Genomic DNA, 25341 nt, shown 5'->3' with positions numbered 1-25341 from the left:
GCACTTATTAGAAGAAAAAGCTAAAGGAAACTAACGTGTTCGTAAAAGAAATATAAACCTTTCTAACATTTTCTCACTCGGCTAAGCTTGGACAGGAAGTGCAGAGTCCGGGTGCACAGCCTGGAAGAGCCTGATCTACTGAATGCAGCCGATGTGGGCGACTGAAGTGCCAAGAGCACATGCCATCTTAAAATACAAGCAAGAAAATAAATCCAGGATAATGGGACTGTTCTATTATCTTCGATCTGCTCTGCTCCGTGTAAACTGGGAACGAGATGTAGACAGCTTTCTACTCATTTGGGAACTCGGAGAGAGCACAATCGCAAAGCCCCGTCGTAAAGATCTTAATGCCCCAATAAAGTCTCTGTGGCCCTCTGCTTAAACCCAGCAGCTGACGGAGAGCAATGGAAAAGAGCAATGAATGAGCAGTAAATAACCCTGGTTATGAGAGAGCCCTGGTATTCACAGGCAAGGCGCCCAAGCCCTGCCAGAGGACACTCACTTCCCACAGTCCTTGGCGAGGTCACTCCAGTCCCTCCTGACAATGTCCAGGCCCTTCAGCTCCTGCTTGGTGGTGTAGTGCCCGTCCCCCGTGGACTCCACCAACAGCGCCGCGTACTTCTTCTTCTTCAGGAGCAGCAGGGACTTGAAGACGCCATCGATGTCGATCTCCAGCAGCTTGTACAGCTTGTTCACTTCGCTCTTCACCTGGAAGAAGGAAAAAGAGCAAAGACTGAAGCCCTCTAGCCTCGGGAGCAATTATCTCCATCGGGACTGCATTTCTTCCTCTTCCTCCCCAACCTGTTTGGAGCTGCTGAAAGGCGCGGGCCTCAGTTCTCCAGCAACAGCCCCTGCGCCACATGGCAAAATCACAGAGGTACTTTTCCCACACAGCTGCCCACCAGCGGCTGTTGACTGGTCGCCCTGCGAGCTCCTCAGAGCCGGGACGTGCCAACAGCTGCAGGAAAGGGCCGGACGTCTCCACCCGATGTGACCGCAAGCGCTCGCGTGCCCGCACATGTCCCAGAAGTCCCTGCTGTGCCTTGGCCAACTTGGCTCCGAGGGATCCTGGCCTGACTCGGCCAACTAAGGGGCCCAGGTTTGAACCTGCAGCGCCTGGACTGCAGGGACTGCCACACAAACATGAGAAAGGCTACAGACGAGAGGGTCTACAGACAGACCATCTTGCCCTCACAGGCCGTCATCTGTTAACCGATCTGAGGAACTCCCCCAACTGTCTCCTGAAAGAAGCCTGCTGAGGTCAGCTTCTGCTCCAACTGAGTGGAGAAGAAGCCACAGGACTCGTCTACCATCCTGATGTTATAGTTAGGCCATCTCGTGCGATTCAGAACACGCGCAGAGACACCGCTGAAATCCGATTAGCTGAGAGGGTGATTAGCAAGGGCTGTGCCTGCCACTGCGATGTGTGCAGAAGACGCAAACTGCAGCCCAGATTGTTCGGAGAAGAGGATGTGCAGGGCAGGCTATAAGGCTGAAATGGAACAGTACCTTGTTTCCCAGTTTAAAGACCTCTTCCAGGTTGGTGCTGTTGGTGTTGATCATGATGGAGTCTGTGTCACCATAAATCACATCCAGGTTCATCTACAACACAGGGGCACACAGACGGTCACAACGCCATCGCCCCATCATTTAATGTTCTCAAAACATTCAGATCACTTGGTCTCCTTAAACTCCAAAACCCTCTGTTAAGCAGATGAGCTGAAACACTGAAAACTGGGAGCTGTTCCATGATCTTGGAAAGTAAACAGTGCTGAGCAAAAAAAGTTACACAGCAGTGACAGTCACTTCAGTAAGGATATTTTGTCTGTTTGGAAGTTGATGGCCTTGGCCTTTTGTTTCCAGTTTGGAAACTGGAAACTGGAGGATGAAGATACATTGTGTTCCCAGTGGCCCCATTACCTTCTGCACCATGTCCTTGGTGTGCATCAGGATCTGAAAGAGAACGAAGAGGATGACGTTACATTCCAACTTGCACAAAGAGTCGGGTTGCTTAAACAATGTGCTCTGCCTATTGTGAGCTCAAGGAGAAGTTAAATAACCCCTTCACTTTCTGGAATCGTATCAAGAAGTGCAAATGCCATTCTACAAAAAAAAAACCCCAACTAATTCATACTTATAAAGCGTCGCTCCTGCAAGATTTTCCCCCCTGTCCTGGAGCACCTCTGTGTTTGCATTCCACACAAGCTCTCCATTATGCTAACAAAGGGCCTAATTGGACCAGAGCAAACTGCTCTTCTGGTTTACACACAACTAGAAATTACCTTTCCCCACGGCTGAGAAGGCACACGGAGAAACAAAAAAACCCAACAAAGTTGCCACAAATAAACGGCACAGACCAAGTAAGCCGCAAGGGAGCCAACATGCCAGCAGAATGGATTTTCCCTGCTGATGTTTGCCAATTCACTTGGGAAAAACTCGCTTCTGTGCTAAAATGTGCAAGTCCCCCAGAGGCCAGGAGGAACCTGAGACAATCGCAGCGGGGCTGCTGACGAGCCCCACTTCATGGCCAGTTGGCAACGACAGGCATCAGCTTGAAGTGCCAAAAGCTACAGACCACAGGGTCCGCACTCCCTCTGTATCCCCTACAGCACAGAACAGCTCCAGCGCCTTGAATCACCAAGCCTGAGAAACCCGAACATGCCACTGAAGTATCATGAAAACTCCCCTCCCCCAAAACAAACATGGCTGTAATTCTGGTTTCCTTAAACATATACATTTAATGCAGTACAGCTGTGGAGGGGAACTGCTGGAGAACTTAGCCTTTAATGTCAGACGCTGTGGAACAAAAAAAAAATTAATTAGCAAATCTATTCAGTAATTCAACACTTCGCAACAGAAAATGCCTCTGTGATTTCCTTTTAAATGCAGGATAATTGGCTAAGAGGGTTATTACTGACATTCAAATGGAACTCAGAATCCCCACACAAGCAGAGTCATAATAACAGCTAATGATCTTAATCAGGAGTGGTTTTGCGGCTGACAATCCACTCGTCCCCAATTCACTCGTACATCAAGGATTTTCCCTCTTTTTCTTCCCATTATTTTTGCAGCGCTGACGACGCAGCTGCTGAAACACAAAGATTAGCCACAGGTGCCAGTGACAATCCACATTAATGAATTATTAGTTATTAATGCAATCGGCAGGACAGCTTTTGAAGATGTATGATCTGATGTCCTAAAAGGGTCCACGATAGTCGAAGGTGCCAGATCAGGGTGCCACGTACAAATGTTTTCACTAGGCCGTTTATTTTCAGCCACACTGCACAAAATAATTAAATCGCATTTTCTTATTACAGTAGTGGGGTCCTTAATGATGTTTCTCCCAAAAAGCACGCAACCACATAAAATTCCCCGATTAAAAAACAAACACACAAATGTTATTCAGCATCACGGTCTGTAAATTTCAGGATGAAATCAAATTATACTTAAGTCTGACGCAGCCTCTCTCCAGAAGGCAGTGCTTAATCATTGAAAGCTCTTTCAAGCCATTTACGAAGCGACGATGATTAGGGCTCATTTTAGTAGGGAATTTTTAATTGCTGCAATGTTAGCAATTAACATTGAGATGTTTAATGGGCACCATCCTTCTTCCAAGTCTATTACAAATTAATAACACAAGATCAACCTCTTCCCAGAGGTGGACAGTGGAAACTGAGCAACCGTGCATAAGAAGGATAAAATCCACAGCTTTTTTGCAGTGTAGTGTCGAGAGTCCTGGATTTTAGACTAGAGGGTTGAGGGTTCAAATCCCAGGTGAGACTTGGCTGTGACACTCTTGAGCCAGATACTTCCCCTGCTGTACAGATGGTCCCCCGGCTCGCCACTGTAAATGACAATTTGCTCTCAGTTTCCTATTCTTTTTACCTGGTACAATGGAGGAATAAACAAAACAATTCCGTTTCAAAAGCAGAAAAAGGAAGCAGTTTCTCGGCTTTGCCCCGCAGAACCGCGAAGAAAGGAATTCTTGGCCTCTGCCCCTCTGAAAACCGACACGCCGACACAGAGCTCCCCCCTGCTTTCGAAACGAAAATGTCAAGCGGAGTGCACGGCTAAATTTAGCGCGCTGGAAGGCACTAAGAGGCAGTGGATCAAGCTGGAATTAAAACGGGTGCAGAGGGAGCCCCTCGGCTGACCTCTCCAATTAGAGCCGGATCCTAAAATGAGTCGACACGGAAAACCAGCAGCAGCAGCAGTGACACCTCAGCTTCCCCAGCTCGCAGCTTTTAATTAGCAAGACCTCTCCACCAGGGAGGAGCGCGAGGCTGCAAAGAGCTCGCTCCCAGCAGACAGCAGGACGGCATCGCCCCTCTCCATCAGCTCATGGGGGCCGGCTTGCCCCCCACGAGAACAAAACAGCCCCAGGGGTCTCACTCGGAGGCCACCCCTGTCCAGGAATCACAGAACACCCCCCCCCCCCCCCTCCCAACTCCCAAATGTCACACTGCTGTCCTGACCCAAGCAGGCTCAGCGGGCCCCGAGACATCTTTTAAAAGGACAGAGGTCGACAAAAAAGACATTCCGTTTCAATAACTAACTCAGGCCCTAAGCCTCCGACGCTGAAGTAATTCACAGCTAAATAAGCTAAAACACGATTAACTAGCGTGTGGATCGCTGCAAATGGGCGCACAAGTGCAGCGCAAACCAAGGACGGGTAAAAGAGCTTTTTCCTTCACGCAGAGATCAAGCTTGGCCATGTCCGTCACCTGCCCCGACCCAAGCGGGACACAGAGCATGAAGAGAGCGGGAAGGCCTTTGGCGAACGGCTCCCCCCGCAATTCACACTGCACCCCAGGACAGGCAGGAGACAAAGCCACCCTAACCCACTAGCACAAAGCGCCCCCGCGCCCCCGCGCCCTCCCCCTCTCCGCGAGGCAGCAGTTGCCAGACCCTGACCCACATGCCAGGGCTAATTTCGTGGCAGGCCTTGGCCCCGCGCGCCGCCCGTCCAAGACAATGCCTGAAACCAGACTCGGCCCCTCTCCGCAAACAGTTGTCCCCCGGTCACTCCAGCCCCGGGGCGGGGGGGGGGGGGTGCTCGGCGATGGCCAGCGCGACCGAGAGCCGCTGAGGCCCAAGTCAGACGACACGGCACCAGAGGGTGACCTTTCGCGAGAGAGATCCTAACAGGTGGGCAACGTCGGGCATAAATAATCGCGTTAAGCTCAGCCGGCGCAAACTGAGACAGCCGGCGCAACATCTTGTCATCAGCAATTGCCCGAGCTCCCTCTTTGCCCCCCGCGGGTCGCTGCCACCAAGGACACGGGGCTATTTCCGGCCGCAGGAATCATCTCCTTCGGACTGCAGTGCTGCTCGCGCCGCCGGCTTGCAGAGGGGGGCCAGCTGGAAAAGAGAAGGAAGGTGGTAGCTGGGGGGCTGAGTTATTCCAGCCCCTCCATGGGGACTGACCGCACCACGCAAGGTCACCCGAGGCAGGAGGAGCTGCCAGCAGCGAGGCCGGCCCCCTTCCGGAGAGACGGCACCTTCGCAGCCCGGACCGCTCGGGGAAAAGAAATGCAAGACTAAATGTCGGTGGACACCCTCGCTAATTAACGAGCCTCTGCTAATGAGGCTCTGCGGATTATCCCCCGTGTCATGTGAACAGGTGCGGAGGGATGGCAGGTGGCCGACAGTCGGCCCATAAACACCCCTCGGCCAGCGCCTGTTACAGACTCACATCCACCCGTTTACAAGAACAGGTTCGCAACACAGCGCTCTGTGGGGCAACGCCAACCAGAAACAAGCTCACTGGCTGATAGGAAGGATTTCTGACCTCCCTTGACCTCCCATGGCCTCCAAGCCAAGAGACGGATACTTCAGGTCCACTGAAGTACTGAAGGGAACGGTCAGCCCCTCCACGTGCTGCTAACACAGTTGTGCTTCAGATTCATTATCGAATGACCGAAGCAGAGGCTGCTTCCAGACTAAAAAGCAGAAGGGAGGAAAAAGAATAAAGGGTCCTGCCGCTGAGCCCCATCAGGTGTGAGCGGGAGGAAAGCACAGGGACAAGGAACAGAGCAGCCGAGCGAGCGAGCGTCCGGTCGCAGGGAGAAAAGCTGAAATCTGTGACTGAACAGAGGAGTTCTAAAAAGAGCTCAAGCATGGGGGTGAGGATGAGGATGAGTGTGGCTGCTGCTTATGCGGAGTGGGGATCCTGGAACCCCCTGGGAAAGGGTGCAGACAGAAGGGGCAGGGAGAGAGAGGTCTTCTCCCTCTGCCCCTCACGCCTTCCTGCCTGCCCCTGGGCAGGGAGTCGGCTGCAGCACTGACCGGCACGAGCGACCGCTCAGGACGCTCAGGACGCTCAGGACGCTCAGGACGCTCAGGACGCTCAGGACGCTCAGGACGCTCAGGACGCTCAGGACGCTCAGGACGCTCAGGACGCTCAGGACGCTCAGGACGCTCAGGACGCTCAGGACGCTCAGGACGCGCGGAAGCGAGCCCCCACTCTCCGCCCCTGAGCACACAGCCCAGCCCCGCCTCCAGCAGCGGAGCCAGGCGGGCGAGGAGCGAAGCACTCGGCACTTGTGGAACGGGCTCTCGGAATCTACTTACACTCATTTGGAAGTAATTTATCGGCACTCCACGGCTTTACATTCTCCTAATTGTCTCACGAAACGCATTTCATGTAAAAAAAAAATGGGATCCAGGTGTCCCCAGATTACAGACTTCCAATTACACGGAGAAGTCGCGGCCTGACATAAGTGATTGAATTAATTGCCCTCCTTGTCTAATTAGATTTCTGCTCAACCCCCCCCCAGCCCCTTGACACCAATCCGTGTCAAGTTAGTCACAGTTTTCATTAACCTCTGACCTCTGCGAGCAGATGAGCCGGCCAATATTTTGACAGGACTGACAGCTGGGGGAGAAGGCTGCAGCCCCTGAGAAAAACAAGTAGACCGCGCAGGGTCAAGGAATGCACTCGTTCTCCAGGCAAGGAAGGGGGGAGAGAGGGAGAGCCGCACCACCACCGAGATCGACACCACAACTCAACTTTCTTAGCTGTCCGACAACTGGATTCCAAGAGAGAAAAGCCATCGACTTTAATTACATTTTGACTACCCTCTGCCGGGGTTAAATCCGCAGCTCGGCTAATGGCTTATTAATTGCGGTCAGAGCAACAGCGGCTCAACGCTGCGGCGCGCGGAAAAGCACAGCTTCCTCCTCGAGCCTCGGTGCAGCCAGCTCCGTTAGACTCTCTTACACTCTGCCAGCACGCACGCCTCACTCAACAGGGCCGGGTCCCCCGCGCCGTGCACCTCCGTGCCGTGGTGAGGTGGGCGTGGGGTGTCGCCTGGGGGGGGGGGGGGGCGGCGGGCCAGCCTGTCGAGGCTGCCACACAAACCCACTGCCTCCCGCGGCATCTGTGGGTCTCCCGCACACGCCTGGCACCCCCGCAGGATGGCAGGCAGGGGATGAGCTTCCTGTCAGCTGTGCGCCCCGACAGCAGGGCTGCCTAAAGAGCCTCTCATTCCTCACTCAAACCGGGAGGTGGGTTCAAGGACACATTAGCACACAGGATCAGCCTGATGTTTTAATGACAGACTTGTCTCTCTTAAAGCTCGCAGAAGGGCAAGCTGTAATTTAAAGACTCACGGCGAGCCATCATTAGGCCATCCACAGTGCCCAGGCGGGGGGGGAACGCCGGCGCTCGGAGCTGCAGCCCGTGGGCACCAGCACAGCCTCTCTCCTGATCCTGCTGCCTTTTCTCCGACTCCTCATACAAGCATTAATCAGTAACACCCCCCTTTTCTCAGTTTTGTAGCCACAACGCTTAAACTTGTGGCTGGGCAACTACGCGCTCATCGTGCCACAGGAGCTTCAGGCTGGGTGTAGTTTAGGTCGCGGGAGAGAAACGACCTTATTGAGGCCTTTTTTTCTAACAAGCTTCTCATTTCCGAAAGGAGACGCCGTATCCCTCCGAGAAATGTCACTGCCTCCCGCGCGAGATCTTTCGGCTGCCCCCCCCCCCCCCCCCCGACTCTCCGAGGGGCCTCTCTCCTGATCCGCCGACTGCACTTCCGCGAGCGGTGCTCTTCCAAGACGGGCCGCAGTGCTCCGCGTCTCCCTGCCACTTTCTGGGAACGCAAGTCAAAAACAGACCCAGAGGACCTCCAATCGCTACGCTTCTCACAACCTTCCCAACCACGCGCGGCACAAGCCACATAACCGCCATCGCAGGGAGGGGGCGCGGCCTGCTTGCACCCCGCCAGCATGCGGCCCCAACGGACTTTAAGACTGCCTCACCGCACGAGGCTCCTCGGGCCCGGAGCCCTGTGCGTCGCAGAGACCGCAGCGCAGCTCAGACCCCCAGGGGCGTGGGGACAGGAGCCCACTGTTGCTCAGATGCCCGTTTCCAGGGCAAGACACCCCTCTTCTACCCTGCACCCCATTTCTTTTTCTCCCCTTTTTCTGCGTACGTACGCATCTCGCCGCCTGGCTCCCGCTCTGGGCTCAGACGTGGAGAGAGCCGTGACAAAAATAAGCTCAACTTGCCTTTTGCTTAAAAAAAAAAAGAAAAAACAGGATTGTCCTGCCACCCTTTTGAGTGACAAAAGCAGACTTGTTGATTTACACGCACAGCTTAGCAGCTACTCAATGACAAACAATAAATCAGGGGCTTGGGCAGGATTCAAACCCAGAACAGGCCCCCGGTGCCAGTTCTGGACTCAAACCATTAAAGGCTGTTCGAGAATCGTTTATCTGGACCTCGCCTTGCTGCCAGGTTCAATTATCCATTTATTTTAATCACTGGTAAGCTGTAAGAGATACTCTTACAGCTGTGCCGCCGGTCCTTCTGATACAGTATATAAAGAATCCAATTCCTTTTCTAATGAGATGTGATAGAAAAAAAAGACCCCAGGCAGGCAGGCCGGCCGTGTGGTTGTATGTGTGGTCCTGGGTCTTATAAATAAAAAGATTAGTTATTCAGAACAGTTTGGCAGAAGATCCCCTCGTGAAGCTTGTGTTACTGAAATTAGAGCACTACAGCCGCAGTTCTTTGAAATGCTGAGATGCAGGGGATTAGCACTCTATTTAAGTGCTAGTCACAAATCAAATACTTCACCCCCTCTTTCCCCCCAGCACCAGGGCTTTCAGGCTCCCCTTGTTGACAAACAGAGGTGCGCTGTTACAGTTAAAAAGCATCTGCCCTTAATTAATGAGCGTAAGTGGCTCGGCTCCTCGTTAGGCATCGCGGAAAAGTGTCGGAATTGCCTCGGAGGAAGTTCGGAGAAGGGAAAAAAAAAAGACGCCCATCTTGCCCTGCGACTGCAGGCAGAGCCCAGATCTCAAGGTCAGACCCCCCTGGTGAATTGGGCCAAAGGAAAACCCCGCGCTGCACGAAGAGCTGAGACTCTCCTCTCCTTCACTCGGGCTATGGGCGATACCCATGAGTGACCACACTACAGCACCTGTTGTTTTATCACATCTGAGCGCTTCCAGTGCTCCATACTGACTTCAACCATCCGTCTTTAAAGAAAAGACAAAAGTTAAGTGAAAGCCTATAAAACTATTGAAACCTCTGTAACCGTACGCTGGTGACATGATTAAAATGGCCCGCGAACCGGCGTACGCGATAGACACAGTTCAGCGTCATCGCGATCAGAAGCCTTCGCTGCTGATTCTGCGCTGGGCGAAGGCGTCTAGGTGATTAGGTTATTCTCAATCACCTGCCACACATGCAGAATTCCAGATACACTCTCTATTGCACTGTAATCAAGCTTAATGTAACTATGACAGTGACTATTTGTAAACTATTATCGCCTCAGTTATGAAAGTGATATTAAATTTGTAGTTGTAGCTACTAAACAGAGAGATAGCCCTTCTAAATTCCAGTGTTAAAGTCAAGGCCCTGAAATTCAGCTCGCGAAGCCTGTTCTGATCTGATACAGCCTCCAGAAATCATTCTTGTCACATCACTGGCATGCTGGAGATTCTGCTCCTGGATGCAATGGCAGATTAGCATTAATAATAGTACAAAGAGAAATTCCCCATCCGCATTCCCGGAATGGCAATCTGACACAGATTTCTCAAGAACCAGGAGACACGCGTGGCTCATGTGCTCCACCAGAGACAAGGACACACGGCTCGTCGCAGCAGAGGGGGGGAAAGGTCACATCAACGGAATACGAAGAGAGCAGGTCTTGGTGCATCGGCTCATTGTTTATTTCACCTGAGACGGACAATCACGAGCTGTCAGGTCGGAGGGAAAACCAACTTAACTTAAAAACAACCACCAAGTTGAGGATTCCACTGCGAGGACACTGAAAGACAACCATTTAAAAAAAAAAAAAGACAAGACATGCCAAAGCAAGGCAAACCTCAGGTAGCGCACACATCTACAGTGTGTACAAGTGCTGCTCCTAACAAAGGGTTTTTTTTGTAACAAAACAAGGAGAGCCCTGAGCCATCACATTTGACTCAGACTTGAGAGCTGGGAGCATTATCAGTCTGGACTCTCGAACCCGCGACCTTTCAACTTTCTAGGCAGCACACTCCACACAGCCGCCCGGAGCTGGTTCGGGCCAGGAGCTCCAGTGCTGTCCAGCAGCGCGGCGAGGGCACTCGGAGTGCCAATGTACTGGACACATTTCCCAATAAGGTTATCAGCCCTTGATGGGAACCAGATACAAAGACTTAGCGAGTCCTGTTTAGCACTGCCGTAATGCAAATCCAAAAATATTCAATTACACCTACTGTGACTATTTGTTAAGTCAAGTGATATCCAGCACAAATCCTCCTCTAAGCAGGGCGGCTGTGCTTGCCTGGACAATGCTATGCACGATCCTCGGGGCTGTGTGTCCTATTCCTGGAAATCCAGAAGTGCCCTTTGTAATTCTAACAAGCAGGCGCGCACACGCGCGGCCAGGCTCCGTTTACTTAGATCACGTTTCGCATGCCTCTGTCCGGCCCGCCGCAGCTAAATTACAGCTCTTAACATTGCAGTCATTTTCACACAAGGCCAATTTATTGACAAGGTAATCGGTTTAATTTTTCTCGGAGGACCCGTCCGCGGCAGGAAGAAGGGGGGGTTGGGGAACGGGATTAGGCCGTGAAGCAGAGGCGTGCTTGGGAGGTGAAGTCATCCCAGGAGACCTGCGCGGCAGAGCTACCGCTGGACAGACGTGGGGGAGCTCCCCCGGGCCCACACCGCCGCCCGGGCCCTGGAGGCAGAACCGGCTGTCCGAGCTGGGGTCTCCACGCGCAGTCAGGCGTGTGGTCACAGCCACTCCTCCTCTCGCACCAGGGGCCGGGGGCGGCAGCGCTAGCGGCACTACCGTCCACAGCAGAGGCTCGCAGCTCCTTTGGAAAGACACCCTGCTGCTCCCCGCTGTGCACGGGAAAAAAAGTGGCAAAAGAGCAAGTCGGGCTCCAGCGAAGAGGCTGGCATCCCGAAAGGGCAGAGCCGGGGCTGGTACACATCCCTCGACACCCATATTCACCCACCCGTCAAGCCAGCATTCGGAAAAACCCACGTGGGTTCCCAGAAACATAAAGCTGCACCTCGAAACGGAGGCCGTCTACAACGGCCAGGAGAAGCGGATCTTTATACTCGTTTCACTCCTGAACCCACGTCAGGGGCATCCAGAGAGCTGCGTTTTCCCAGCCGCAGGCCACACGGAGAACATCTCTGGGCACCTGGACTCCCAGACGTCCAGCTTTTTAAACCAGCCTATACTCATTAAAAACAATTAAACGGGGATGAAACAGTCGTGTTATCAGTTTTATTAAGGATTCCATGGGGCAGCTGGACCCAGCCAGAATTAAAACGAGCAGAAATTGGGGTCTCAGGCCCCAGGACTGCAAGGTCTTGCCCTAGTGTGTTGCACCTAAAGACGGCTCGGACCCCGTCTCAGATTAGACCAAGAAAACCCGGAACCACCACCGCTGCACAACGGAATGGGCTGCTGATGAGAAAGTAGCTTTCACCAACTAGTTTGCTTCGGTGTAATAATAATCCCTGCGCAGCGCGTGAGGTCATGAGAACGCTGGAGCGGTCGTCAGGAGGGATTCTCATGCTCTTGCACAAGGAACAGGTATCAGCAGGCTGGCAGCTCCTGGATTAGAGCCTCCCAGCTCCGCACAGCTGTCCCGCCTGCCATCACCACCAGAAGCGCAGATCCAATTAATTTACACTGCCGATGGCACTTCTCCGAACTGCTGGGAGGACTATTAATAATGCCCTTCAACAGGCTCAGCAGATGCGCACGACGTATTGCTTTCCGAGGTGTCAGCGCCAGAAAGGCCAGGGCCGACCGCAGCGTCAGCGGGGATACCGGGTAATTGTGATAATCTGCAGGCAGGCGTACTCGGCGTGCCTCAGCACCGCTATGCCAGTCCGCTGAAGGTCGCTGAAGCCGGAGAAGCCCGGTACAGCGCAGCACCAGTCCCGGACAGGTCCCAGAGAGCGACGCGGGGCGCTGAGCACCTGCGGCTGTTTTACGAACAGCAGAAGTGGGCACCCCGCATGGTCTTGGGGACTTTACTGAAACAGTTAGAGGATTATTAATCTGGACTGAGCGAACTTTAGACACCGATAAAAGATGAAAAGAAGGCGAGGAGGATGGGGGCTCTGCAGATCCAGGGCAGGAGGCCACTGTTTCCACCAGTAAAAGTCTCTGAACTCGGAACCCAACCACAGCGACTCCCGGCCACCTCAGAATGAAGCACGAGCAGGACCGGGCACAATGGCTGGGTGAAACGGAAAACGGAAGCTTAGCGGGGCCTTCGTAAGCGTGTCCCAAAGGGGCTCAGCCAGCAAAGGCAAACAGCCGAGGGCAGGCCGAGCTCTGCGGACATGGGTTCGAGCCTGGGTCTGACTGCTGGCCCTCCCCAATGGCTCACAATCAGCTGAGCAAAAAAACAAAAATCCCTGAAGAAATCAGGGATTGAAGAAATCAAGGCTCATCTAACTATCAAACACAAAATAATAATCATAATAATTGCTTACACTTATATAGCGCTTTTCTGGACACTCCACTCAAAGCGTTTTGCAGGACTCCCCTGCACCAACACCAATCTGCAGCCCCACCTGGATGATGCGACAGCAGCCATAGTGCGCCAGCATGCTCCCCACACCCCAGCTCTCAGTGGGGAGGAGAGCAGAGTCATGAAGCCAGTTCAGAGATGGGGATTATGAGGAGGAGCTGCCCTGATCTCCTAAGAGGGGAGACTGGAGCATTAAGGCCCAGTCATGCCAAGAATCTGGGACAAGACCCGCTTTCATCCGTTACTCCCGCCATCAGGATGGTGCCTGAAGGACAGCGCTCCAAGCGCCCCCGGGAGACCTCACCGCTGCCCCGTCTGCAAAGGGGAAAAACGGAGCGCCGGGGCACACCACTTCCCCACCTGACAGGAGCTGGGAAAACGACCGCGGACCCGGACAGCTGGGCCACCCGCTACGTGGAAACTCAACCCACTGGCTATCTGAAGCCCCCCGAAAGGTTACTGGGCTCCTCTGGCAAGACATCAGAGAGCTGGCAGACTTCCCACGCTGCGCCAGAGAGCCGCCGCCGCCGCCTCTCCGCGGGGCTCACTCACGCCCGCGCTGGGAGCTCACACGGCTCAGCGCCCGGATCTCATTTCTTCAGGCCCGAAAATTTATTAGCCCTCTGAGCAGCCCAGCTGGCTGGATGGATGGTGCTGGAAAGGTGCAAGAAAATATCTAGCTGCTTCTCTCTGGGCCGATTCCAAAACAGCAACATCTAGGCGCTGTTAGGTGCCCTGGAATCAATATTCTGCGTTCTGACCAACATTCTTAAAGTCTTACTAGTGGATAGTACAATTTTAATACACTTTAATTCGAATTCTACCCTTTTAATTCAATTCATTTTTATACAGTGCCTTTCACAACAAGGTTGCCACAAGGCTCTTAACAATGCAAGTGACCATACATGTTGTGAAAGTGGCCACTATATATTTTAACTATTTATATTCTAATTGTATTTATTGTTTTACGCTTCCAACACTGTTGAGATGAAAATACATTAACCAGTTCTAAACCTAAATATGCGTGTAAGCTTGAATGCCTGCTGACTGAACTATAAGAGTTATCATATCTGATTCAATCCAGTACTGCTGCAGGATGTTCACAATTCATTCAGGCCCAGGGGATTAATTTCAAGTGTGCCAAATACCTGTTACACATCTGCTTCTATTACGCCAATATTAAAAAACATGAGTAGTATTTCCTTATTTTATGCAAGATAACTCACAAAGCTTTTAAAAAGAAAAGCAGAGCCCATTCTTTCACATGATTCAGACATTCAAAAGAATGACACCGCTCTCTAGTGGTTGAAACATAAAAACTTCAGACTCCCATAAAAACTTCAGACTGCTGAACACCAAATAAAAGCAAATAGTTTCATACCTCAATTAAGAAGACTATAAGGAGAAAGAACACACTTTATAAAGCAATTATAAAATGACAAGACGCTCCCTACGAAAAGACCGTGTTTAGTACTACGGAAAAGAAAAAACAGAGGAAGACTGTCAGGGTATACAGTTGGAAATGCTCTTTTTTATAATCAAGGGATGTCAAAATTATACAATTCACTAGCAAGACCTCATTGTGAAAACCGTGCTCTATTGTGATCACCACCTCACTAATTAATAGATGTTATTTCTCTGCAGTCCGTATCGGTCCGGAGAAGAGCAGGAATGTCCTTCCAGCGGTCAGGGTGGAAGAACTGAACCCTTAAAGCCTTGAGCGGAGCAGAGCCGACTGCGAGGGAACCCGATACAAACAGTCGCAGTCCTGAAGGACCTTGAGGGAGTCAATCCAGCCAACTCCTCCAGCAACCTCTTTACACGGAGGGTGGTGGGAGTCTGGCACAAGCCGCCCAGCCACGTACAAGTCGATACCCTGGGCTCCTTCAAGCCACGGCCGGACGAGCAAAAATCGACTACCAACTCCCAAGCAGCCCCCCGGCGGCAGGACGGCGCAGCCTACCTCTCGTCCTTTGTGCGTGACCAGGGCTGCGAGCGGCTTGGCGTAGAACCTGCTGAAGGAGAAGCCCAGGCAGCCGTACATGCTGTTCGCCGTCAGCTTGAGAGCCTTCTGCCGGATGTCGTACTGCGGAACACACGAGAGTCTCGGTGAAGAGGGCCGAGCTCACGGTCCCGGGCCAGACCCCCGCGGGGCCGCCATCTCCACGGAAGGCACGCGGCGGTACGGCTCAAGGCTTAGCTTCTGTAAACCGGTCCGGAAAAAAAGCGACAGGTGCGATTCCCGATGTGGAGGGGGCCCGTATTATTCAGCTGGGCACCTGGCCTGAATTGACGGAGGAAGATTTACCGTCGCGGGAGATCAAGACTGCTCTCTGGACGAGCTTTCATGAAGTCTCAAGCACGGCTGCACCTTCAGGGCGGAGCCGCTGCCTGATCACGACCGTCGGGAACACTAGATAAACGGGGAGAGGGAGCCACAGCCAGAGGCACGCCTTCTGTCCCACACGGCACGGACACGGGGGGACGCTGTACCTGCAAGTAGAGGTCGGGGTTCAGATCGGGCTGCTTCATCATCTGCTTGACCTGCCGCCTCCTCTCCACCAGCTTCCTGATCTCCTTGGGCAGGACGCCCATCTCCAGGTCCGGGTCGGGCAGCTCGGGGATGTCATCCTGCTCCTCATCCTGAAACGAGACGCCCCGACATCCGAGGTGACGGCCAGCCCCCTGCACGCACACGCCCGCTCCCCACCGGAGCGGGGCACTTGCGGTGCTGCGCTGGGGACACCAGGCCGCTGGCACCAGCTTGGTTTGCGGACGGCCTCTCGAGAAGAGTGCCAGCGATTTACTCACACTTTGGACAGACAATATTACAGTTGGTTAGTAGATCAGTTCTGTACAATCCAAATAACTGAGAAAGAGCACTGTGAAGCACCCCTGTGGAAAACACAGATAAACACCTCTGGGATGAACCCTCACAGCGCTTGGGAACGAGCCCCTTATTTACATTAACTCCCCACACCACTCAAAACCACCGCTTCATCTGGGACATTGTCTATAATACTTACTGCATTATAAACTGCGCTGGGCCTGAATTCGGCTACAAGCTCGTTTGTCATCACGAGCTGGCTTAGCCACACTCGCGGGGAGCAGGATCATATCTAACACTCCTGCTGCACATACAGCTTCATCATTTGCAAAGGGAGGAAGGGCACTGAAGACTCAAACCACCATAGGCGAACATCTCACAGCTCTCTGAAAGAGCATCCAATTACTTTTCAGCACAGATTTACCTCAGTCCTCTTCTGGGAGCCCGGCGCCACTCGATGGACAGTGGTGAAGCAGATGTTGAACTCCTGGATGATGGAGGGATACAGGCTGTTGAAGTCCAGCAGCAGCACGAACTTGTCATAGAAACCTGGAACACAGGAAGGCAAACCAATTGGAACCCAGCGCCTTCAGGGGAAAACGATGCCTCTCTCACCAGCCAGCAGCCTCCGCGGCGCTGCGGAAGCCGAGAAGACCAGTGCTCAGCCTTCCAAGGCTGTTTCCCATCTTTCCAACATGCGTTCCACAGGGGAGCAGCCCGATCTCTCGGACTCTGCACCCTACCCGCAGACGAGCGCCAGCCAGCATTGGCGCTGCTGATGTCCAGGGGGTGAGGCTTTCCTCACACACGGAGCCCTGTCTGTATCCGCGGATTCGCAGGAGAGCCCTCTCTCAATCCAGTCTTACCAACTTTGGGATCCAGGACCAGCCCTCCGGCATAGGCAGCCTTCTTCCTCACCTTCCTGGACTTGCCCTTCCCCAGATCCACCTCTTCCTCGTCGTCCCCCTGAAAGCAGGAGAATCGGGGGTGTTCAGCAATGGGCAGAGAGCATGTCCCGTCGCTCAAGATGACCAGAAAGCCTTCCAGCCAACCAACCAGTCCGGAGGAGCTCTGGATAAGCCACGCCAGTAACGGAGAGGAGCCTGGGAACGCATGGACAACGCCCATAGCGGCCCTCGATCGTCCCCGTCACAGGAGAGGAGGGACACGAGGACACTAACCATCCCTCCGGATGGCACGCCAGGAACACCCACACCTAAGGTTTCCAGTTCTTCTGCAAACCGAGGAGGATTTTTCCACCTAACGAGACCAGCAGTCGCCCTGGAGAGCTGCTGGGGCTGGGTGCTGAGGAAAAGGCAACTCACGGGGTCCTGCTGCAGCTTCCTGAAGACCTGTTTGTCAGGCACGATGTAGTCCCTCTCGTGGAAAGCATGGAGCAGGAGGAACTCGTTCCGCTCGGAGCGGCCCCCCATCAGGGTACGCGACTGCGAAGACAAACGTTCAGTTCTCAACGTTTTGTCGATTCGTTTTTCCCCCATTTGAATCGACTCAGCACCTGGCGTGATGGGCTACAGACCCGTCACACTGCAGCGGGCTGGGAAAATGCAGGAGCTGAACGAGAACATTAGTACTTAACGGATGCAAAAGCAACCTTTCTGGAAGAGTAACATCACAAAACCCCACTGGATACATCTGATAAAACAGCATATTCCAGAACTTCTGTCAACAGTTTATTTAACCTACAATCCATCCAACCCAACGTGTCTATTAGGCGTGTTCTGACATCGCCAGGGCCCAGCGCCCGCGGCGGTGGCTCACCATGACGTTCCCCGCGATGCTGGTGATCTGCAGCGCCAGCGGGAGCACGTTCAGCTCACACATGATCTGCAAGATGAACTTGGCGTCCATCCAGGTGTTCTCCAGCAGGTACAGCAAGCGGGCGGAGTCGCTGAGGAGACAGGAAGCGGGAGCAGGCTAGCAGCTGGGCACGTGGGAGCAGCCCGGGGCCCAGGGCCATCAGGTGCCCGAAAGAAGGCACCAAGAACCACAGCCAAAAACTAAGCAAGGGCCAAAGTGGTGGAACCGTTGAAGAGGCATCCAGCAAAAAAAAAAACCCGACTTAAATCACTAACTCGTGTCTGACAATCACAAGCGCAATCAATAAGCAGCACCCGGGCTCACCTGTAGTAGCTTTTGAGGTTGTCTTGAGGAATCGTCACCCTCTCCGTCTTGAGGATCTGTGCGACCAGCTCCGACAGGTGGTAGCTCTTGCAGCGGATCAGCTCTTTGGCCGAGATTTCGACATCGCAGATCATGCGGCCGCAGGCAGCGTTCTTCTCCGCGAAGCCGCTGCGCCCCTGGAAAGGCCGAGAGGGAAGACGAGTGTCTCGAGTCACCGTCCTGGAGGACATCGCTCCAAATACCACGCCCGCCCCCACACGGAGCGGGACACAGGAAGAAGGCTGCGGATCTCTGAGCCTTAAATGCGCGAAAAAGAAACTCACCCCAAGTTTAGGCATAGCAGACCTCCGCAGGCGGCCAATCTTGGACCAGTGAGGCACCTTGCACACACTGATTCGCTGCAGCAGGACTTCCAAATCAAACCCATAGATGTTGTGACCCTTCAGAAAAGGATAAAAAAAATAAATAAAATCAGTGCAATCTCATGCCCAGAGGTAAACCTGCAAAAGTTCTTGAAAGCAAAGAATGCAAAACCAAAGGTACAGTAGGACTGTCATGCGCTTACAATCACAATCTGTCCATCTTAGAGGTGAATTCTGCAACCTCAATGACAGCTCTTCTCCCTTTGACAATGACAGCCAGGACATTGCGGTCTCAGTGTAACTGAAGGTATGAATGTGCAGTGCACACTCCTCTTTCAAAAACCTGTGCCACTCACCACAATGACATCCGGGTCGATCTTGTGAACCTTGGCCAAGAAGAAGCCCAGCAGGGTTCTCTCTGTAGCAGCTATCTCTACTTTAGCATTCTGGAGAGAACGGAGGAAGAAGACCATTAAATGTTGCACAGATGAAGCTAGCCCTTTCCAACAGGTGGCAAACCCAGAAAATCCATTCTTATCAAAAATCTAACCCTAACCCTAATCCCCAAATAACAGGCGCACGCAGATCTTAAAGATGACACATGCTCTGCTTTACTAAACAACATTCTATGAATTTGAAGAAAGTCCAGCTTCTAAGCACGTGATCCCACCTGCACGCAGCAAGCGCAGACGGACAGACACCACTTGCCTTTCTATTCACAGCCTCCTTGAAGTCGTATGGGAAGATGCAGTCACTTGGTTTGCTGATGGCTGGAAGACAGAAGTCCCTTTAGTCAGCACCTCCGCCGCCTCCCGTGCTCAGACAAGGGGGAGCAGCCGGGCGACAGGGAGACAGGCATGAGAGGGAGCACACTCACCGCAGAAGTGCGTCTGGAAGGGAGGCTGGGGGGGCGCTCTGTCCATGGGGAACCCCTGGTGGACCAAGGCGGCCAGGGACATGATCTGCAGCAGGGGCACAGAGCAAGAGAGAGGTTGCAGCAGGGGCCTGGACTGGACTGCAGGGGCACAGCTCACAGGAGGGGCTTTTTACAGGGTCCAAGAGCACAGGAACAAAACTGAAATCTCAGGCCCAACGGGTAAAGGGTACAATACACTTTCTCCATGTGCAGATGTTCTGTGCTCCCTGACTCAGGAATGCAGACCTATGAGGAAAAGTGCTGCAAAACATATTGTGATGATATCAAGGTGTTTCCAGTTAAAGAGCACACTTGCCCAAAAACACCATATATTTTCATGAACACAACCCCAGTATTAGGATTTCCCACAGTGCCTTTCATACCGGTCAGCTGATGCCTTTGAGACAGGAAAGCTCAAAACCCAGAGCTTTTTACTCAAATCAGTCCCAGCAATTATGTTTCTCAAATCTCATTTCTCTCCCGCTGGGAATTCTGCCTGGTGTTTACCAGAGAGTGCAGCAGAGTGGAAGGTACACAGAGAAGGAGCAAGCTTGACTAATTGCATCCTCCATCAGAACTGTGTGAAGAAATTACAGCCTCAACCCCAGCTCAAAGAGCACTGCAGTTTAAGAAGGACGGCTCAGCTGATTCTCCCGAGCAGCCTGCAGGATCAACAGGGCAGCTCAAGGCACGCCTTTCTGATACACCAGCCGAGAGGACACTCTCATTTACAGTGACAGCCCGGAGACTGCCTGTTTATAAAGACCTGGAGCCCACCTGAGATTCGAACCCATGACCCTCCCGTGCCACAGCTCTTCCCACTAGTCCATGAAAACTCCCTGAACCGCGCAGCATCCCCCGTTTCTGATGAGGTACACCTGCCCAGATCACACACCTTTTTTGCACGGGACCTCCTCCTATTAATACTTTTGTCCATTTCATGTTACAGAACACCTGCTGGAAAGGCACAAGTCCCTTTATCCAATGCCCACGGACTCGGCCATTCAGGAAACACGAAACCGGGAACCGGGATTTTAGAGTGAGAGGGGAGAGGCTGGGTGGGGGGGCTCCTCACCTCGTTGTGGTGGGTTTTGGCGTTCTGTGCGGTCTTCATGCTGATCGCCATGACGACCAGGGGAGGGGGGGGCAGGTCTTTCACCACGGAGACCAGCTCGCACTTCGTGGCGACGGCCTCCACTTTGCACCAGCTCACAGAGGGGCTACACAGCTCTGGACAACATTCAACACAGCAGGACAGGCGGTCAGTACGCTCCGGCCCCCACAGGCCGGGACGCAGCAGGACAGGGGGGCGGTCAGTACGCTCCGGCCACGCCTACATTTGCTTTCAGAACAAATGCAAATTGTAAACGCGAAGGTGTAGCAAATTGTAAATAATTTTGAAACTACCTTCCACCTTGTAAAAAAAAAAAAAAAAAAAAACCAACAGGTTCAAGCAGACAGCTGACCTCCACAATGATCTTACCATTGTGGGCATCAAGCACTTTCCTGAAGAGAACACTCAGCAAGCTGGGAATAAAGACAAGCCCTTTCCCGACGGAGACCTGGAGACCCATCCGCACAGGAGGGCAGCAGCCGGAGTGATCTGAACGCTCAACAGTGCGGCAGCTATGCCCTTACCACGGATTCAAACCCGCAACCCTGTGGCTGTGGAGTCTAGAACTCTCAGCACTCCCTGCACTCACGGGGGGCCCGGATGTCCAGCCAGCACGGCCCCCTGATCTTTCGGCCCAGCAGGAAGTGCTCCAGGCCGGAAGTGTTGGTCCCAAACACATGGGAGAAGGTTTCGCCCCTCAGGTCCGACGGCAACTGGGGCATCTCGGCCTGGAAGAACAGAACCGCACCAGGTCCACAGTCATCAGGAGGAAGTGTGGCAGGACCAGCAAGACCATACACAATACAGGACAGCAGGGACGTCCAGAGAGCCACTGCGAATGGCCAAGCTTGCATATACCCAAGTCCACCCCTCTGCTGTCGCATGATTTACTACAGAATACAGTCTGCATGGTAAAAAGACATAAGGAACCCTCCCTTAGGTGACAGTCAAAGTACTAATGCACTGGCTTTACGTTAATCAACTAAAACGAACCACAATTTTACAATAACCTAACCGGCTAACCAGGAGCTCCCGACAGAACCAGGAGCATCTACCCTGCTGGGCAGAGGGTATCTGGGCAGGGGGCAGGGCAGCTCGCTCATGTCTGCCCGACGCTCAACGGCCTACAGAGCGGCGCCCCCCTGCTCCACCCTTCTTCCACGCAAGACCTCGTCCGCCAGGACGAATCGGGAATAAGCGAACCCACGCAGGTGGAGAGAACCTACTGTACTCCCTCTCTTCACCCGACTACATCGGGAGATGGGGGTGTCAGCTGTCCAATTACCGGGGAGAAATTTCGAGCCCAAACAACTAGTGTGTGTGGGATGGTAACAGGCTGCGGGAAACTCGTTCAGTCTGTCCTCGAGGAGCCTCGGTCTCTGGGACTTGCTGACAACAGTGGGAGTGGGTCTGTGAGCTGTCAGCATCCCCACACAGCACTGCTGAGGGCTTTCCTGCTGGTTTTATATCCTGGCGTAGACGTCTCCTGCCTGTACACTTGGGTATTACCCGGGAGTGAACGCCAGGAGAGACGCGTCTCGACAGCACTGCGCAGCTGGAAAATTATCTTCAATTCCTTACCGAACAGTTCTCTCTCTTCGATCTCCATCACACACAAAGCTTCACCACAGGTTCTTTTATTAACTATACTGCGACTTTTACAAAATCACCAGGGCCATCCGTCACTGGATTTGAAATTCCACTGCATGTACCAGCTTCAGATCACAAGGCGACAACACAGACATCCTTTCAGTGGACAAAACCCCCCTTTTACCGGAGTTTCGCCATTATATCTGAAGTCTGTTACAGCAAGGGTTTACTGTACTTGAAATAAATTCTTTAGAAAATGTACGTCCGTGGCTCAGGTAAAGCTCTGGATGAATGCACCAAAGATTGAGAATCAATTTTTCTGTCCAACCTACTTGTTATTTTAACATCATTTACTAGTTGAATGAATAAGGCCTTCAAAAAAAAAATGCTGAATATATTAGAAGCTGCAGACAATCAGCTGACTTATCAAATGTGTTTTTCCTTGATTGCCTGCTCTACAGGGGTCAATTATAAGCATTCAGTCTGAATGTGATCACAGGAGGACTAGCACAGCAGGTCTGCGGGGCAGGATTTACTCACAGAATACCGCACTTCCAAGTACTCGGCCTGTGAAGGCACGTCTGGGATTTCAAAGGCATAGTTCTTCACAGCTTTCTGAGGAGACAAAGCGGGGAAAAAAAAACCACTGCTGTCTTGAAACTTTTCTAAGCAAAAACAAAACTTTTTTGAAATAATAGTCTTTCAACTGATGGCTTTTGACTATACAGCGAACCAACTGCAAATATTGATTACAGGTTCTGCTGTAACAGTTAAGGTACCGTTGGAGAGAAATGAACACGAGAAGACACTTCAGAGTCAGTGCCCAAGGGGAACGGAAGGAGGAAGAAACAACAGAATGTTATTTCTATAGAGACTATTCATCTCAGACACTGCCAATACTGTATATAGCTCCATCCCCAAAAGAGCCCTTAACTCCTACTTCCTGCAACTGAAATATCCCAGCACTCCCTGGTGCGCCCGAGACTCATAAGCAGGAGCAAACACAGTCCCAAACCTTCGACTTGAACTTCATTATCTTGTATTTTTCCGACAGCTCGCTGAACTCCTGGTAAACATCCATCATGGTGACTCGGACGTCCGACTCCTCTCCGGTTTTCAGGTTCACTTTCTGAAAGAGAGCACATTCCCTTCGTCCGACTCCAATCCCAGAGGGCTCCCAGGCAGCCTGGGGGGTGGGGGCTGACTGGACAGCGGACCTGTCGGACCCTGCCGTGGCTGCCACAGCCCACTCCTGCCCAACGCGTCCTGCCCTGCTGCTTTACACCCACTCCGCCCCACAGCACACGGACCAACTCTGCGACGCAGAGGCTCCTGCCCTCAGGCAGAAGGAGCCGGATTTTCCCGGCTGGAAACCTGCAAGGCATGCCTCTTGGAGCCCTGGGCATCATCCTGTACGCCGAAAAGGCACGGCTGCCCACCCACAAGCTCCTGCTCAGCATCTATCGTCCGTTAGACAGAAGGACACTTATGTGCTGCCAGAGCCCACTTCATCTGCTAATGGCGGCGCCCCGGACCCCCTGGCAGGGTGATAAACCTGCCGATTTCTTGCTGGGAAGAGGGGTACTAACATGCTCCCGAGGCAGGATGTACATCGAGCGCTCGACATTCTTCACCGCGACGCAGCAGCTGACGTGTGCCTGGGCAGGCTCAATCCACACCTTTCCAAAGAGGTACACAACACCTGCAAGACAGCAGCTCGGAGTCAGGATAACCCCTTCCCACACGTCTGTCTGCGCTTGCTCAGCCCCTCCCCTCCTACGTCTGTCAAGCCGTCTGCGATCATTCGGGGAGTAAAGCACGATATACATGCAAGGAATTGTTTCTCATCTTAAAGTGAACTCTCTTCAGCAGGCGAGGCACCTTAATCTCACGTCACTGAGATAAGATCTATTGCAGATTTTCACCCACAGACTAATAACTAAAAGTAATGAATATTTTAAAAACCAAAATGCTTTTGCAGCTCCGATGTGTATACCTCAGTGAAATAGACTTAACAGCTAACAAAAAGACAATTACTGGGAATTTCTGAACTCAAATCAGAAAGCTCACCAAGTGTGTTTTTGTGCCGGCAAAGCGACACGCTGTCCTACACTGTGCTGTCCAGGTTTCCAGGGAAAGGAGCAAAACATGAGCAAGCCGAAAACCTGTTCGATTTCCCCCTCACTTCGTGCACAGTACAGGGTTTAAACATCTTCCAGCGCAGAGCGCAGTGAGAGGGGCTGCCGTCCGGACTAGGGCGAGACTAGGGCTCCGGTCTCTCATCCTCACATTAAGGAGCCGACGGGCCCAGTGACAGCGCCGCTCACCTGGCTGGTTGTACTGGTCCTCGAAGGCATCCAGCCAGTAGAAGCGGAAGACCTGCTCCCCGTCCGGCCCCACCACCAAGGGCAGGCGGCTGGAGTCCACCTGCACGTCCACGGCCGGCTCGGCGCCCCCGTCGCCCTCCATCCTCTCCCAGCACGACGCCTCCGGCGCCGCTGCTGCCCGCCTGCCGGAGAGAGCCGGTCACACCTCCCCGATCCACTCGCTTCGCCAGCTACACTATCCCGCCAGGACTCTTTCACACAGCTAAGAACAGCTCAGTCAGCGAAGGAAAAGCTCCCCGAGGCCACCCCCCAGCCCCTGTGGCGAAGTGAGGACTGCTGCTTACTGGAGAGCGCCGTCCGGCCGCTCCACCTCCTCCTTCACCGCGGCCCGCGGCTCCAGCTCCTCCTTCACCTCCGCCGTCGAGCTGCCCCCCGCAGCCCCCTCGTCCCCCTCCTCCATGGGCTCGTCGAAGTCCCCCTCGTCAAACACCAGGTCAGCGGCGCCACCCCCTACTGGGGGAGTACACACACACACACACACGCATGTTCAGGCCCCAGCGCGACTCTCCGGGCTCCGCCGAGCGCGGCTGCGGGCCTTCTCCCCTGCAACAGTCCTGTGGGCCGGAAACGTACTGAGAAGGGGTACAAACGGACTCGAGTGTCAGCTAGCGTCTGAATGGAAACGCCCGCTGTTCACAAAACTCAGTGTGGGGAACATTTTGCAACGTAAACGTAGGCTTCTGAACCTCCACTTCAGGAGGCGAATCTGAACTCTGTACTGCCCGTCCCTGGGCTCTCGCTCACTGGCGGTGCAGTGTCCCCCGAGCGAAGAGACAGCGGCCCGGCGGCCGGCGGGTACCTTGAGGCAGCTCCTGCTCCTCCACCTTCACTCGCTTGGCGTCAGTCGTGTCGGGGGTCTCCAGGGGGGCGATCCGCGCCCTGACCCCGGGGCAGAGGTCAGCGGCGGCGCGCCGGCCCGTGGAGCTGACCGGTCTGCTGGGCGTCACGGCCGGGGCCTTTCAGAGGGGAAGAACCGTTACACCGGGCGGCAGAGC

The 25341-nt window shown here is 53.4% G+C and overlaps 1 protein-coding gene across 2 annotated transcripts in view; it reads right to left on the bottom strand.

Moving 5' to 3' along the window:
- Window positions 1-25341, bottom strand: part of pola1 (polymerase (DNA directed), alpha 1) — a 75595-nt gene that overhangs the window by 47172 nt on the left and 3082 nt on the right. Inside the window, exons 8-29 of one of the 2 annotated variants that reach the window (XM_088638430.1) lie at window positions 25146-25302; window positions 24631-24799; window positions 24287-24468; window positions 23549-23661; window positions 22975-23088; window positions 22500-22574; window positions 20959-21097; window positions 20331-20485; window positions 19217-19301; window positions 19048-19109; window positions 18696-18785; window positions 18301-18417; window positions 17978-18153; window positions 17615-17744; window positions 17161-17280; window positions 16702-16801; window positions 16260-16384; window positions 15502-15651; window positions 14972-15094; window positions 1921-1953; window positions 1510-1602; window positions 503-708 (exon numbers count right to left, since the gene is read on the bottom strand). In XM_088638430.1, coding sequence (XP_088494556.1) covers window positions 503-708; window positions 1510-1602; window positions 1921-1953; window positions 14972-15094; window positions 15502-15651; window positions 16260-16384; window positions 16702-16801; window positions 17161-17280; window positions 17615-17744; window positions 17978-18153; window positions 18301-18417; window positions 18696-18785; window positions 19048-19109; window positions 19217-19301; window positions 20331-20485; window positions 20959-21097; window positions 22500-22574; window positions 22975-23088; window positions 23549-23661; window positions 24287-24468; window positions 24631-24799; window positions 25146-25302 — 2714 coding nt within the window. The remainder of the gene's footprint in view (window positions 1-502; window positions 709-1509; window positions 1603-1920; window positions 1954-14971; window positions 15095-15501; window positions 15652-16259; window positions 16385-16701; window positions 16802-17160; window positions 17281-17614; window positions 17745-17977; window positions 18154-18300; window positions 18418-18695; window positions 18786-19047; window positions 19110-19216; window positions 19302-20330; window positions 20486-20958; window positions 21098-22499; window positions 22575-22974; window positions 23089-23548; window positions 23662-24286; window positions 24469-24630; window positions 24800-25145; window positions 25303-25341) is intronic. The other variant, XM_088638431.1, reaches the window with a different exon arrangement.

Source organism: Lepisosteus platostomus, chromosome 7, assembly GCF_059453375.1.
Source record: "Lepisosteus platostomus isolate fLepPlt1 chromosome 7, fLepPlt1.hap1, whole genome shotgun sequence".
NCBI lineage: Eukaryota > Metazoa > Chordata > Actinopteri > Semionotiformes > Lepisosteidae > Lepisosteus > Lepisosteus platostomus.
Note: the sequence above shows the minus strand (reverse complement) of the source record. Positions and strands in the feature narration are given on the sequence as shown.